The following is a 17,095-nucleotide window of genomic DNA, read 5'->3' as shown; positions in this document are numbered from 1 at the left end:
TGTTATTATTAGCTACAATCATTTCCATGTCTGATCTTGGTATTTTACTCTCCAAGATTAAAATCTTTATATCGGTATCTTTTAACTTTCTTTCAAAAAAGTAGCTCCCACATCATCTCGGTTGGACGATGAAAGACTATTAATTCATAGTCACAGTAGTGTCACAATGGCAGCACTCAGAAGCTATACTGTTATTGATTTTATTTGTATTTTTCCTCCAAATTCAGCACTATGTCTCGAAAGAACATAAGAAAAACCATCAGAGGATTATCGTCTACGCAGGAATATTTAAAAAGAGCCCTTCTTGTTGGTGTTATTTGAATTAAAATGCTGTTAATAAAAGAGCATTAAAAATTGTTAAAACATTTGAATGAAATGTGTTTTTGAGTGAACATATATTGGAGTGGCATGTGGGGGTAAAAGGCCCCTTTCTCAGAAATGTTTTTTTTTTGTGCATTTGATATCACTAGAGACTCCTGTTTATACTTAGCTGTGGAGGTTGCATATAAGTTTATTTAGAACATAAAAAGGGTAGAAAAGTACATTCGTTTATATGACAAATATGGAATTTTCCTTAAGGGGGGCCCCCTTACCCCAACCTGCCCTACTATATTTACTGGTAGCTACATTTTTTTTTTTACTATACTATACTGCTTTCAAATTTCCTGTTATACCTGTCCCGTTTCTTTGTTTAAATTATACCAACACAACTTTTTAACTGAGAATAATTACCGTTATCTCCTAATGATACATTTTTATTGCAAAGTGTATATTTCAGAAGCAACAATAGCTAAAGACATGTTAAATAATATATATATATATATATATATATATATATATATATATTTAATCACCTATGTAAAACAAAAGCTGAATTAATTGATATGCTATGGAATGTCCATAAATCATTACTATTTTACAATATTAACATTATATAAGCTCACATCACACTAACCATATTAAACTATGCTGTACTAAAATCAGTGTACCAGTGAATTGCCTGCTCAGCAACAAGTCAAGTGAACCACAAGTTGTTTTGAAGGAAGTGTGAATCATTTCTCAAGACTAGAAAAGTTATAAGTCCTAACTATCAAGAGGTCCTTAACTACAACTATGGCCAAATGTTTTGCATCCCCCAGATTCCCCCTATTGAATTAACTAATTTTGCTTCATAAAGTCGAATGAAACCTGCTGACATATAGAATTACATAACGCTTATAATTAACGAAAAACTGATAATGGAAAAATGTGACATTTCGAAATCTAAAATGTAATATTGTATTAATATTATGGCTTCCCTTAGACTTTTGAAATATGATTTTGTAGTTTCTTCGATTACATGATGTTAAATAAAAGATCTAAATTATGTTCTTACAGTTTTTTAAAAAAAAATTATGTCTTAATCCTAAAATTCTAGATGATGCAAAACTTTTGGCCACAGCTGCATACACAGCATTTTGATAGACTTCATTTTAATAACTGTGCCTGTTCTGTATAATTTAGTTTAAATTTTCTGCATGTCTGTGGTCAGATTAACCCTGATCTATAGCAGTGTATCACTCCCTCAATTCACAAGCTTCTCCAATCAAAGAAATGGAAAATACAAAATAAAAAACTAAAACAAAACATGAATGATGCTAAACATCCAAAAACACAAGGCAGTGCCATCATGTTTATATAGGCAAATAACTATTACTATCAACTGTGGTTGTACGTTTGCATAACTAACCAAAATTGTTGGGATAAAAGAATAAAAAGGCTTATAGCTACATGACAAAATACTAGTAGTTCCTGTTTAACATTGTAACATTACTTAGCCTATAGAACACAAAGAGCTGACCCAGTGTTAAACTAAATGAAACGGGACGTGTTTCACAAACAAAAAACAAAAAAACAAAAAGCATTGCGTGGATATTGCCTATGGGCTGCTAATTTAATATGTACTGTTAAATGCTTACCATGCGATTTCAAATGATGACAATAATAAAGCAACAATTGTACTTTCTCCTGCTGTGGCAGACTGATAATGATACTTTACAGTGTGAGAATGTGCCATTCTTCAAAGGCAGTCTAATTTATTCTTCATCAGTCAATTTCAACCTGTTTTTGTTTGCAACAGCTACACTCATCTGCATCTTCAATTGACTAAACAGTACATGTAAAAGGGATCTACATAACATTTATGGTCCAGATTTTTAATAAAGAAATTAAAAAGATTTTTTTTTTCAATAGTAAGAAAATGTGATAAATGTTAACACCTCTAAATAAAAAGCAAAAAAGCATGTATCTATAAATAAATTGATTTAAAATAAGGAATAATATATTTTGAAATTTTTTACGCTTCTATCTGTCTGCAAAATATGAAAAGTATGCAGGAGAGTGTTGGGGTTAATGGTATTGTGGCTACCTAAGCTGTGTAACAATAAGCCTATTGTATTTAAAGTAAATCACAAAGCATACATATTTCAGTATTTCAGTCACTAGTTGAAAACTGAAAACCTTGGTATTATCCTGTTAGTTACAGCTTCAATTCATTAATCCTGGCGTTGTGTACAGTATGCAGGTTTACAGAATGTGTAACATGTAAATACAGTAGTAACATAATTTGGTTGTTTTTTTGTTCTTAACCATACCTGTCTGGCTCCTCAATTCAAGAAAAGTCATACAAGTTTTATAAGTGCTTATATGACAAATTCAGCATGGTTTGTGCCTGTAACAGAGCTTTATGTGTGAATATTGACTATAACTAACATCCCTTGGAAATGGGTGTTTACCCTTCCTCAAGCAATCTATCCTGGAGAGAAAATACTAAATAAACCGAGTACAATAGAAGACATGCTTAGAATGTTTGTGCCAGGGCTGTTATAGGACTGAGTGTATTTTATTTTGACTAATATCTTTTAAAAGACATGCCAAACAGAAAAAAAAGAGTAATGTATGATCAGAAATCAAAAAACAGGGACAAAGACACAGGAAAAATATTTATTCAACAACATAAAAGACACAGTTGGACAAAGACAAAGATTGATATGGAAAGAAAAGAGCATTCCCACTCAGGATCTGCTCGGTATTCCTATACGATGGATGCATATGTGACAGATGAAGGAATAGCTTAACAGAAATAAAGATGAACCTATATGATAGGAGTCATTTCTTAATGATTTATATTGAATTCCTACAAAGTAAACTCCAATTCATGACTCATTTCACACTTATTCAAAATAACCCTATATCCTACTGATTTTGTGTTGCTTTTCATGAAAAGTTACCTATTTTAAAGTGACACCTACAGTAAATTAAGTATCTAACAACAAAAAGTTATTTGGTTTCAGCATGAATGTTTTGAAAATTGAAAAAGATTATCAGTAAAGTAGTTGGCTGTATATCAAAAACACCACCATGTTTGCACCATACAGTACCTCTGTACCAGTACAGGGTAGATATCATGACAAGTCATACAAAATTGTAAATAATACCAGTTCTTATATACAAAATACTGATTAGTTGCTGTATAAAAATAAAACAGGGTTTTGACAATTAAACTGCAAATGTATTCACATCTCTCCCAATGAGTTTGAGGCAGTTGTGTAGGGTGCTTCTTATTTGGATATACAAAAATCAGATTTAAGTCATAGAGTAAACTTTCATCTCCCTCAATGCAAACTACAATGTCAAAAATTCAAAAGGCAAATATAACAAACACAGCTTAACCCAGATACTGTATTGTTTAAGAAATATGCTGTTACCAGTTTCTGAAAGGGGGATTTGTTTTAGCAAAATTAAAATTCCAGAAATTCATACTTCAATTAGCATGCACTTGTTTAAAACCAAATATATTATATTATCCAGTGGTGCCATTCATTTAGTCTAGTGTGATCTTACCAGAGCAGCTCCGTCATTATTTAATGCAATCATTTATTACACTTCATGTTAATATACTGTATATGCTCTTATTGTGATAGCCTTAAATACAAAATAAATATTATATTTCCAACAAAAACTTAATACCAATGCTCTCAAGTAAAAAAAATAATCTGCACATTTGAATTTATAATTTCATTCTGGATGTTTCAATACTTTATATTAAATCACAATCCTGAATGAAACCAACTCTGAATTAAATTATGAAAAAACAAAATCAGAAAAAGTTGACCATGATAGATTCATAATTTTTCTTATTCTATGCCTCTATTGTGCTTTAGTACGATTTACTATACTTATCTGTAATTTACCAAGCGTTTACTACACTGTGCTATACTTTAACCACAGTATACCACAGTAAGCATTTATACTGTAAGTGCACACCTGTAAGGACAGCGACTGATATTAATACTTTATAATACTTTTCATATGGAAGAAATCATCATCATTAACACCTGATATTCAACCCACCTGTTTTTAATGACCTATTATTTATTCTTTATACTCATAGTGGATGTTTTATAGAGGCATAAAGATATGTTTTATTCTTTAGCTCTTACTTTACATTTTGACGCTAAAGATCTTTTGCCAAATATGTGAGGAGCAAATACTGATGGTGGCTAGTGGCATCAATAGACGTTGTGTATTGTATTGGCTGTGCCTACAGCATCAGCCTACTCCATTCAGCAGGATGCTATTTTCTGAAAAGCAGACAGTTGTCAATCTTCCCCCCACTCCACTTCTGGATCGTCTTCCAGTCGCAGAGTGAGGTAAGACAGAAGCTGGAAGAGATTCTGCCAGACCAACAGAGACACATAGAAAGAGATGTCGCTTACATCGAGCTCACAATGGTCCCCAGCGAAGTTCATGTCGCAGAGGCACTGGTACTTGTTGAACATGTTCCGGCAAAGGCCTCCATTTAAACAGGGGTTAGACTTACACTCGTCAATGTCCATTTCACACCTAAAAGACAAGTAATGCAAATGCAGTTGCACCCAGAATACTTTTATAAATGTTACCTGTCCCGCTATTCCATTGACTATGTAGGCCTCAAATGTGCAGTTTGGACAGAAACATGATATTACAAATGTGTATTTTCATTTTAAAACATGACATCTAGTACTAAACTATATTTAATAAAGTTTGCAGTTTGCTTGCCTTCCATTCCAGGAAAACTATTACGCTTGCACTCAGTCAGGGTTATTTAACCTCAACAGCGTCTTCAAGGTCACGCATTTTACTGGCTGCACAGAATGTCAGTCACTAGGAGAAGCAGGTGGTTGGTTATTAACAGGAAGGGCGGTCCTGGAGGTGTGGGGACAATCTCACTCTCCAGGTGCAATTGCAAGACAATCAGAAAGCAAGGCCTGTAAACAGATTTCCACAAGCATGATGCTTCAAGTCAATGAAAAGCAGCATAACTATGGAAATGGAAAGGAGTTTAGAGAGGAGCATTCAACAGGTTTGCTACTCTGTCTCCCCTGTGATTTCAGAGAACACCATTAGCCAACTACTCAGGTGCTGTGTTGGATTCTGTTAGGTTGCCTTACAGTTGACATATACAAAATGATTATGAATCATTACTTTTATGTTTTTTTTTCCAATTTAAAAATATTTTGCATTATTATAGTGACATTACTCTAATACAATCAGAAAAAGAACATTGTTCTTACCGGTCTCCAGTAAAGCCTGGCAAGCAAGTGCACATTCTCCGTCCTCTGGTTCTTGTGCAGTTCCCTCCATTGAAACATGTATAGTTTCTTTTGCCATTTCCACAGATTGACACAGGTAGCTTAGGGTATCTGAGCAACGCAATTCAAAGTTCAGTTATCAACTGATCAACCCAACGATAAAGGCATTTTGCTTATTTATCTGCATTATATCGAATGGAAGGGATAACTGTATCAACAGTGAGCCAAGCCCTGTGATGTACCAGTTCATTCCAGGGATTAATAAATGCCTTAGGAATTAATTTTTTAAAGGAATAGTAAAAATGTAAAGTAAAATCTCCAAGTAGAAGATTTAAATCAAATTTATCAGTTGAGGAGTAATACTTTTTTTCAGCAGGGTTTTCGAAGGAAAGAGGTTATGTTAAGATGTAAACAATAATATTGTAATTGCAAGACCAGAAATGATAATGCTTTAGTGCTTTACATCCTGAACCAGCAGGCTATAAAATACAAAAAAACTAAACAAACAAACAATGCAGATCTTTACAGCTAGTGGAGATCTTCGAATATACACATTTTAAATAGCAGTGTTGAATAATTCCTGACTCTCAATTAATATTATGGAGGAAAAAGAAAGGCTGGAATATGGAACATATATTCTTACCACTGTTACAGGAGATGCTTCAGGCAAGGGATACATACTATGAGGAACAGTTATATAGAAAGACATGAACCACCAACTGTGATTTGACTTACAGGATACCCTCCTGGAAATATCAACAGTGACCAGTACTGGCAACTTCTCAGCCGACTGACTTTGTTTTTTTGTTTTTTTTGCTGAGGGAGTTGTTTGAGGAGCGTCATCATTAACATCATTTTAACGTCATTTTAGATTAGGAACGGATGAATTTAATTTCAGAGTGTAATGTGTAAAATGTACAGTAGTTCTGTAGGGAGTATTCTAAGTATTAAGTTCTAAGTATTAGCATACTCAGCAATGTTCAGTCTCACTGATTCAGAGGCTTTTTTTCATGAGCTGGCTATGCTGGTACTGTATATGATCAGGGTTCAAGTCACTTTCACAACTGAGTGTTGTCCACAGTGAAACAACCCATAAAGAAACTGGTAAATGTGGACCATTGCTGCTGACATTTCTAGAAGGTTGAGGGGTGGTTTGGCAGGGTTGGGGTAAAGACACAGGGGTGCATATATCAAGAACACATTTAGTGAATGAAACATGTATACATTGAGAACACAGAAAGGAAAAAAAAAATTTGTGGAATGTGAACCATGCTATTAAAATCATTCCATAAGGTTGTCTTGAAATATGTCAGAAAATACACTGTGTCAAACTGTTAAAGGCTATTCCTAGTATGGCAATTAAAGGATAAACCATACCAGGGATTGCCTTTAATTGTTTGGCTAAGTATATTTCTGGGTGTAGTTTGTGGCCTAATTGATGGGCTATTGCGAACGAGACATTATACAGCTCAAGCTGTAACTTACCGCAGCCTGGGATAGTGCCAGAGAAAGCTGTCAGGTCTGAGTCCCTGGCTGAGTTCATAAAAAAAAATATATATATAACAATAATAATATTTATAATGGTAACATCATGAACAAAATGCATATACTATTTATATCATGTTTTTTTTCATATCATTACAACTTTCTAAAAATGATTTATAAGATTGTCATCACATTATGTGTGATGAGGCAACACATGCAGGTGTAGGTGTAGATAAAACTGGTAGCATCTTAAAATGTAATGGAGATTATTCATCTTGAACGCATTGATACTGTGTTGGGAAGCTGTTTGTAGCTGCGCAGTAGAATTGAACATACATTATTTTACGCAATTATGCAGTTAAAAAACATTAATATCATTACAATATTCAGCTCTTATTAGAAATCCCACTAGAAGTAAGGGATAATTAATATAGAATTATTTTTGGATGCAGTAGGTTTCCCAGCTATATATTTCAAGTATTGGGTGTCGTTATATGTTGCAAAACACCAATCACACATTATAATTAACTGGTTTGACATGGAAAGCTTAGTCAATGTTTAATAATACAAAGCTTCCGTGCTTCTGCTTTGACTTACTAGCGCCTCTAACCTTTTGATAAGCATGTTTTTTTTTTCTTACACAAAACCAATCAAGTTATACTTGCCTTACAGAGCATAGAGATTCTACAGTATTTTAATTATTGTCCCATACAGAATGAAAATATATTTAATTTTTTTTTATGAATGTGTTAAATATATGAATAATATATTTATAACCTTAACATATATTTCCAACATATAAAATAAATATGGCTCACAGATTAAATTATATTTAAAATATATTCCAACTGCACCAGATATTTTTAATGTATTTTTTTTTTATACATTACTAATTCATTTGATTTAACTAACTAAAAATATATTTTACAATATATTGTTATCAATATATATTTGCAACAAACTTACCATACATTTAAAATATATTAGGGTTTTGCCTTACATTTGTCATACATTTTAAAAACATTATTTATGGATACTGTTTAAATATATTAAAAAATATATTTAGCAACACATTGGTGTAAATATTTTGCTACTGAATAAAAATACATTAAGAATATATTCATAAGTTTCCCTGAAACGTATAATGATGCTAATATGTGATGTTGACTTTAGACCGTGATTAAACATTAACTATATATATATACACACCATATGGTACATAAATTGTATATGTAATTGTTTTGAAACATTTACACTTTTTAAATTTAATATTAATCAATATATTTATTATACAAAGCATTAGAACATAAGAAATGTTACAAACGAGAGGAGGCCATTCAGCCCATCTTGCTTGTTTTACATATGTATTTGTCATATATGGATATTGCCGGAGCAGACTTGTGTAAATTAGTTGTTTGCAAAGATTTTTGTGGAAACTGCAATTATTTGTTGATTATTGTAAATATTTGATTGCTGTTTTTGTGATAATTGTTCAAGTTATTGTTTTACATGTTTATGGTTCATTTGAGAGTATTTCTGTGATTTGTTATTAGGTGAAAATCACCCTGAGAGGTGTGTGCATGAATGTGTTTGTGTTAGTGAGCAGTGAGTCACCTCTGCTTAATAAAGTGCCCTGCTTGTCTACAATACTGTTTGTTTTTTTATTATATGCTATACATACTGTATATCAAATGTCATATTTCAAATGTATACATAATGCATTTTTCTCACATAAATTTTATATTTCTCAATATATTTACTTTAGATTTTAAAAGATTTATGATATATTTAACATATATACACATTTATATATTTTAAATACATAAAACATATATTTACCATATATCATATATTTTTCATATTTAGAAAATGGGCCAATTTTGGTGTATTAAAAAATGTATAAAATATCTTGATAATATATTTTTATTATATTCTGTTTAATTCAAGAATGATGTTGGGAAAATATAAGTATCATACATTTCTTATTATATACTAAAAATATATTTTTGTTTCACAAGGTCAAAAATAATTGTGGCTTAATAAACAGAACAAAAGATTGATTTGATATAATCCCTTCTTCTCAATTGGTTATTTCCTTGTAAAATGTGTGTCAGCGTAACACCATGACTGGTGAAAAATGGATTACTTACTCACAAAATGGTCCTGTGAAGTTAGGAGAACACAGGCAGGAATAGCTATTGATGCCATCGAGGCACGTGGCTCCGTTCACACAACGATGCTTTTCACATTCATCGATCTCCAGTTCACAGCTCTTCCCTGTGTAACCGGGATCACAGTCACACTCGTAAGACAATGTTTTATCTGCGCAGTTGCCATGGATACAAGGGTTGGACGCGCACTCGTCAATGTTTATGTCACACTTGAGGCCAGCCCAGCCGGCAGGGCATGTGCAGTTAAAAAGATTGAACAAATCTTCACAGCTGCCTCCCGTCAGGCAGGGGTTAGGAGTACAGACACTAGCTCCTGAGCAGCCAGTGATGGCAGGTTTGGTTGATGTTTTAATGAACTGCCCTTGCTGAGGCTTTGCAATGTGAATATCTGCATCGTCAAAGTATGGTAAAGAAACGCCACTGATTTCTACAGTGCTAAGACAGCCAACCAAGTTGCCTCCAACATCTGGACCAAGGCCACCCAGGAGAATCACAGTTCCTTCTTTGAGAAAGTTCAGGTTTCCAGTGGCTACACTGGTGGTGGCCGTTTCTTCTGCTCCATCTATCATCATGTGCCACCTTGAGAATAGCGATGTAGGATATATCATAGAAAGAGTCATTTTGTGCCATCTGCCATCACTGACTGGCAAAAGGCTCTTCATGCTTACTGTAATGAAACTCATCCCACTCTGCAATTCAAATAATATATGTGAGTTCTGGATAGCAACGGTAACAAATTCAGGCCCCTTTTCAGCATGGAGCAAGGTAGTTTCTTGTTTTCTGGTCCGAAAGCTGAAGGTAATGTTAGTGAGATCTCTGTCAATCTTACCATTACCCCTGTACATTATATTGCTGTCTTCAGTAAATGTTGCATTGGTGATGCCTGAATATAAAACAGAACTGTTAGCAAGTTCATAAAAAAACAACTGTTATATCAGATCATAATATAATATTAAACAGTATTATATGTTTTTAAAAATTTAGATTTTAAAATATAAATTTGGTCTATCTTCTTAGACCAAATTTCTTAAAATGGTACACACTCTTCTTAAAAGAGTGTGTACCATTTTTGGCGTGTGTGTGTGTGTATATATATATATATATATATATATATATATATATATATATATATATATATATATATATATATATATATATTGATATATTTAAATTGTGTACATGTTTTTTTCTGTGGTAAATTGTAACAGATTATTTTTTTATTTTATTTTTTTTAGCAGTATTGCATTTTCTATCTCCTTAACTGTCAATGGAATCCAGAACATTTAGGGTATTGCAACCAAAGAAGGCGCATCCAATATTATTCGATTCAGTGAAAAATATTGCTAGATAGAGCATTTTTGTAATCTCAGAAAATAGGACCATTTAAAAGAAAGGCGCCTAAAGCACGCATGTTATCAGCATTCCTTTTGTATAACACCTAACTGTGTAACAGATGGACAAGCATCTTGTCGTTAATCCAAAGAAGGATAATCTTGGTTCAGCCCAATGCAAAATCTAGGACACCCAAACACGTACATGTGGCTCATTTCATAACCTAAAACATTATATTAAGTTAGGTGACTACTTTTCACTCCACGGTTCTTTAAAACAGCAAACGTTGATAACCCCAAATTACAAGTAGAAGAGTATAATGTGTTCCTTAGGAATATTTTTGCATGGATTTATCAGCATTCAATCCACAACACAGAGCTCTATCTGCCTGAACAGTTCTTACATTCAAATCCTTTGTTTAGTGGCTGACACATAGCCGCTGAAGGGCAGGGGTTGAGCTCACACCATCGGACATCTTCACACATTCTCCCAGCAGTGCTGGGGGGGCAGGAGCAGGTGAAGTCATCCCAGATGGAGTAGCACACCCCACCATTCAGGCAGGGCTTTATCTGCAGAAGAAGGAAGGCAACCAGCATAAGCAAGCTGAAAACAATGAAGCCAATGCCTTAGTGTTGACACATACAGAATGTTCTTTACCAATCTAGAATGATTACAATGTGCATTAATTACGGTATTGAATATAAAAATAATGTAACCAACTGATTAAAAAATCATTAAATCCAACACAAAAATGCATGAAACAGCATGAATGATTTCTCATGATCATTTACCTTACATGTGTTGTCCCCAGTACAGCCACGTGTCACATTCACCAGGGTTCTTTTACTGTAAGAGTTGACAGGAGCACCAATAGGATAGAATTGCAATCGCTTAGTGTTGATTCGTAAGTCCTGAATACAGCCTTTGAAATATCCCCCGAATGCAGCCACTTCATATTCATCTGATAGGCCTCCAACATAAACAATATCTTCTGACTGCACTTTTATTGCATGAATAGAGATGTAACTCAGTTTCTGGGCTGACTGGAACAGCTCCATCTTGTCCTGCTCTATTTTCACACTTAGTAAATGAAAATGCCCGTCACTCATAAAACAATCCACAGATAGGGTGTGATACTGACTGATCTGAACTTTCACTCTGCCCTCTTCCAACCAGATTGTCAAATACTGGCAGGTGCTGTTTTTCAAAACCAACAGCAATCCGGCGAGTCTGCGTGTGCGGACGAACATGGAAATGGTGATGTTCTCACCTGGGTTGTCATCGATTTTGAACGCAGCATATCCCTCGGTGTTGTCATTTCCAAACCTAGCAACTACATATTCTGTTGACAACAACAAGAAACAAAAAACATTTACAAATGTTGTATACATTTATATAATGTCAGGCCTGGCCGTATCTTCTGGACCTCATCGTGTGTCCGGATCATGCTCCCACTTGCAACAACGCTTCTGGAGCATGATAGGGATTCACCATGACATCATAAAAAACAAATTATTTTCTGACATTGACCGCTTCTTAGTCCTAAATGTTTTGGAATCTATTGCTGCAATACAAACAACACAAAATACAAAGATCAAGTAATGTGGTTCTTCTAAACATGACAGGGTGCTTCATAAAGCAGGTACTGTAAGTACCACCCTGTAGGTGGAAATTATTACTTTTCAACAGTATCTTCTTCTAATGGAAACACGGCTTCTTTTAACGCTTATTCCTTCAACAGTAGTTTTTTTTTTTTTTTTAAGTACTCAAGTGTACAAGAAGTACACACGTATACACAAATAATGTTCCTTTTCATAGACTGCATGACCAGCATGGAAACTCCTGTTCACAATGTACTTTTAAGTTTGACCTGCATAGTGATTTGAATTAATGACCGAAATGTAGAGGTCAACACAGATACAATCACCAATCAGAAGGACAAGACATTTCTTAGATTCCTGATAAAATAGTGTTCTCTTGCAATTACTAGTTTTTATTTTCCCACATAAAAATTGGAGCAACGCCTGTCAAACAAGTGTGGCAGGTTGAGTAAATCTGCTTCGTGAGCACAGCCCACATGATGAATACTTCTCCTCAGCAGTTTCTTGAATCTCAAATGCCACATGCTTGACTGAAATGAGCCATAAACTGGAGGTACATCTAAAAATTACAAAGTGTAATGCTTAAATCAGGGGTGGAATTTATGAATATTTAAGGCGCTGCACCATCACAAAGCGCTTTACATATGTAGCCTGTGAACATGACAATAAATTAAAAGTATTACAATGAACGTAACAGCATGTTACTGCCTTAAAAAAGTATATGAGATACAATATGACTATGAATTAAAGTCTCAAAGTGCCAGCTTGGATAACGGCTTATGTTGTTGGTTTCAATTGGTTTCAATTTATGTTGTTGGTTTAATTCCGTGTAGTGGGTGCCAGTATTTATCTGTTCTTTGTTACCCAGTGGAGTTTCATAAGCTTTTTAAATATCATTGGGTTAATTCTGAATTATTTTGTAGAAGCCAAACTCATTAAGTAAGGGTATTGCCGTAGCAAGTTAGTTAAGGGCTAAAGCTATTTTTTATCGTGCTATAGTTGGTGTCAGGTCACATGTTTTCTCTAACAAACATCTATTTTTGTCAGTGTTTGTAATACATGTATCTGCAGGGAACAGTGGAAAACGATATCACTTAGATAAGGTAGAGATAAAATCTTGTTATCTTACCATCTGAGCAGTTTTGTCCTTCATACGGTCTATAGCATTCACATTGATAACTTTGCCATAGGTTGACACAACGCCCCCTGTTCTGACATGGGTTGGTAACACACCTGTCCCTCTTGCTACAACCCAAATTCACATTCAAGGCTGACTCAGAAGACCACTTCCCAGGGAGAATTAACTCAGAATTTATATGTATATCTTGCAGACAGCCGATCAAGTAAAGTTCGGTGTGGATGCCATTAATGCTCTCAGAACTGGACCCGTCAACTTTGAGACCACCAATGAAGGTATTCTGTAATGCAGATACAAGCTGACCATCAAGTGCTCCCACAGGCTCTTGTTTAGCACAGTCATTACTGCAGGACCTATCCAGGACTTTCATTTCAAATGTGTTTTTTCCCAGCGTTGTCTCCACAGTATGCCACTCTCCATCAGTCACGTTGTGGGGCAGCTCCAGGACAAAGCTCTGCTCTTTTGTAATCTGTAGTGTTAAATGTAAGAGGCCATGAAGAAGTTCTAATTTGATGAAAACGTCTTTATTCCCTCGGTGAAATATAATGGCATTAGGTAGTACAGTTCTAAAACTTAGAGTTACATTTGAAGAAATGTCCTCCTCCTTTAGAGATGTTTCAACATGAAGGTATCCCTTCACCTCAAATGAAAATGTTGTAGATGTCTGACACATTGACCCTGAGTAGCCGTTCAGACACATGCAGCTGAACTCATGCAGACCGTTCTTTAGGGAGGGGGTGCATGTGCCCCCATTTTGGCAATTATGGCTCTCACAGCCAATAAGGACGTCAGTGCAGTTTGGCCCACCATAAGCGATCCCCCCTCTGTGAGTCGGTGGACAGTGGCAGATGTAGCTTCCATTGATATTCTCACAGGTACCTGCATTGTAGCAGGGATTCGTATCACATTCATCAATGTCCTCTTGACAAAGAACACCTACAAAAAAGTGGATTTTAGTTATCTTTAGGCCACTTTTGGGCTCTCTCCATAAATACATTTAAAACAACATTGGTGAAGTTGGACATGGCAAGGCAGTTTAATACAATCCATGCTTTATTAGGAGTTTCTCTAGCATGCCTGACCTTCAATGCGTGTTTAATTGCATTAATTATAAACTTGACATGGCTCAAACTGCGATGATTGCCCCCTAAGCAGGGTTGTTACTGAGAAAAAAAACACGAATTAGAATAACACTTTTGAAAAGTTTATTTTTTCCCCACACATGTACAAGTTGATTTTGACGGTTTAAAGAATTCAATGGTATAGAGAATGCAGATTTCTGCCTGTTAATTTTCAAGGATGGTTAAAACCAACTGGCTGTTTAACAATATAAAGGGATTAAGGGATTAGTCTGTGCAGATCTTTCTGCTGCCTCTCAAGAAAATAAGTTACACGCAAAGGATTATATTAGTTTAATTTTAAACTAAACAATTCAAACAGTATCTGGATATACAGTTCATATTCATATATAATTAATGCAAACTAATCAACATGTTTTTATATTCACTATTACATTACCATAACATTACAATAGGCTATTTCTAAATTATATCATCCCACAGTTCATTCAAAATGCTTTTGTGTTGCTTATATTCTGTTTTGTGTTACATTTTAAAACAAGAGTATAATGACGGAATACAAATGTTTTATATATAAAAAAACACACTGATATCAAAAACAGACATGTTCAGAAACTCTAAGCTCTATTATTTTTCTACTTACTCTGAAAAAGAAAACTACCTATCAAATTAAACAGAATTAGATACAGATATTGCCATTGATTCTTCATATTTTCTATGTTGCTTCTTGATAAAATTTGAATGTTCAGATATTATGCTGGTCAATTCAATTCTTTGTTTGAATAAATGAATTACTTGCTGCATTTAGATACAAATCATAAAGAGTAAATGCATGCCCCTGTCAACATCATATATAATGTATATTTTTTAAAACCCAGCCTTACCTGCTAACATAGTGAAAATAACGAGGTTAACCCAAATCGCAGTTATCGCCATTGTTGTAATTGTAAATTAATAACACGCCAGGAACAGATAAAATTATTTCATTAAAGATCTAAAATAATCTGATTACCTGGAATGCATTCACTGCATGGTGTATGACAATCAAATTGTTTATAAATAGGCTTGTTTGACTTGAATGAAAAGGCATGTGTCTGGAGCACACAAAGCTCAATACTGAAATTAGGGAGAGAGAGAGAGAGAGAGAGAGAGAGAGAGAGAGAGAGAGAGAGAGAGAGAGAGAAGAGAGAGAGAGAGAGAGAGAGAGAGAGAGAGAGAGAGAGAGAGAGAGAGAGAGAGAGAGAGAGAGAGAGAGAGAGAGAGAGAGAGAGAGAGAGAGAGACCAGCAGCTCAGTTTTTTGTAACTGCAATCCCTCCACAGTTGTAAGGCTCCAACACCCTAGCCCAGGATCAGTATATTTATCTAAAAAAACATACCACTTTTTCAACCACTAGTTGTGCATCAATTCAGTGCAACAGGATATTGCTTCTCCACTCGGCTGACAAAACACAGTACTACAGCAAGGAATCATTAATGAAATGCCCAAGTCTGTATTTTCAGCAAATCTGCGATGAGTCAGGTACTTATATACTATTGCTGCAAAACAGTGAGTCATAAAGAGATATTGCTCCTCCTAACAACATAATGTTCAGTTCTAGTACAATTAATGGCACTAAAATGTTATAGCTGTGTGTTGTTTTTTGGGAAGAGGTAGACCAGTTTTTGCGTCAATTGTAAAGCAAAATGTTAAATTTACTTCACACTGACATATAAAAAACACAAACAAAGAAAATGAGTTTCAGAGAAGGCCAATTCCCAGGTGCTAGTAATGAAACCGAGCTCAGGGCTGGCTGTATTCCTCACACACAGAAATCATTAGCAATGTTTACTCTCCTACACCTGCTGAAAGTTTATTGTGACACTTTGAGAACCCTCTGAGAATGCCTGTCAAAGCGTGATTCAGTGACAACAGGAATGTGGCCTACACTCACTTTTCTTATTAATTACAAGAACCGTGAGTTGAATGAACGAAGAATGCAATTCACATAAAATAATGTGTACAGCTTTCAATATTTACCTGTAAAACCTTGTTGACATTTGCAGACATAGCCAGCAGCATATTGGTAATCAAATTCTGCCGGCAGTTCTGGGGCTGTTCCGTACCGTTCCTTCCAGGACAGCTCTATACACTCGCTTCCAGAGAGGCAAGGGTTACTGCTGCATTCACTTACATCCATCTCACAGTCATTGCCTGTGAAGCCTGGATGAGTACAAGTAATACATAAATAAATACAATTTACTTTTTTTCCTCATTGGTTTCGCTAAGTGTTGCCTGTTATACAGATGATTCTCTCCAGCAGGTGGCAAGAAATTCTGGCCTATAATGTCAAACATACTTAACAGACTGGCAAAGTGCGCAGGTGTAGAGGTGATGTGATTACGAAACAGAAGACAGACAACAAAGTTCACGATCCAAACATAGTGTAAGGGGTGTAATGTGCACTGATTAATTATTATATTTGTGGTTATGATTTCACTGATATTGTGTGCATTTAATTTCTAGTTGCGCTGGTGTTTTATTGATGTGTATATTACTTTAGTTGTGTTTGTTTTTGTAGCGATGTCTACCTCTTTAAGAAATACGGTCCTGATCTGTGTAGTTCAGGTGACTTGAGTTCACTGATTAATGGGGTTTTTGGGTAAGACAGGCTTTAGTTTGTACTTGCATTAGCGTTT

At 34.9% G+C, this 17,095-nt stretch overlaps 1 protein-coding gene across 10 annotated transcripts in view; it reads right to left on the bottom strand.

Moving 5' to 3' along the window:
• LOC117416437 (protein crumbs homolog 1-like) overlaps positions 1 to 17,095 on the bottom strand; it is a 37,849-nt gene that overhangs the window by 5,801 nt on the left and 14,953 nt on the right. For 6 of the 10 annotated variants that reach the window (XR_009330748.1, XR_009330747.1, XR_009330749.1 and 3 more), the window contains exons 5-12: positions 16,437 to 16,619; positions 13,331 to 14,275; positions 11,392 to 11,942; positions 11,004 to 11,169; positions 9,248 to 10,151; positions 7,098 to 7,145; positions 5,595 to 5,723; positions 4,758 to 4,884 (exon numbers count right to left, since the gene is read on the bottom strand). Coding sequence is in view for 5 of the 10 variants with exons in the window: in XM_034027493.3 (XP_033883384.3) it covers positions 4,758 to 4,884; positions 5,595 to 5,723; positions 7,098 to 7,145; positions 9,248 to 10,151; positions 11,004 to 11,169; positions 11,392 to 11,942; positions 13,331 to 14,275; positions 16,437 to 16,619 (3,053 nt within the window). In the remaining 5 variants the exon portion in view is untranslated. Of the gene's footprint in view, positions 1 to 2,968; positions 4,885 to 5,594; positions 5,724 to 7,097; positions 7,146 to 9,247; positions 10,152 to 11,003; positions 11,170 to 11,391; positions 11,943 to 13,330; positions 14,276 to 16,436; positions 16,620 to 17,095 lie in introns of those variants that run through there. The other 4 variants (XR_009330751.1, XR_009330750.1, XM_059034770.1 and 1 more) reach the window with 3 other exon arrangements.

This window comes from Acipenser ruthenus, chromosome 12 (assembly GCF_902713425.1).
Source record: "Acipenser ruthenus chromosome 12, fAciRut3.2 maternal haplotype, whole genome shotgun sequence".
Lineage (NCBI taxonomy): Eukaryota > Metazoa > Chordata > Actinopteri > Acipenseriformes > Acipenseridae > Acipenser > Acipenser ruthenus.
Note: the sequence above shows the minus strand (reverse complement) of the source record. Positions and strands in the feature narration are given on the sequence as shown.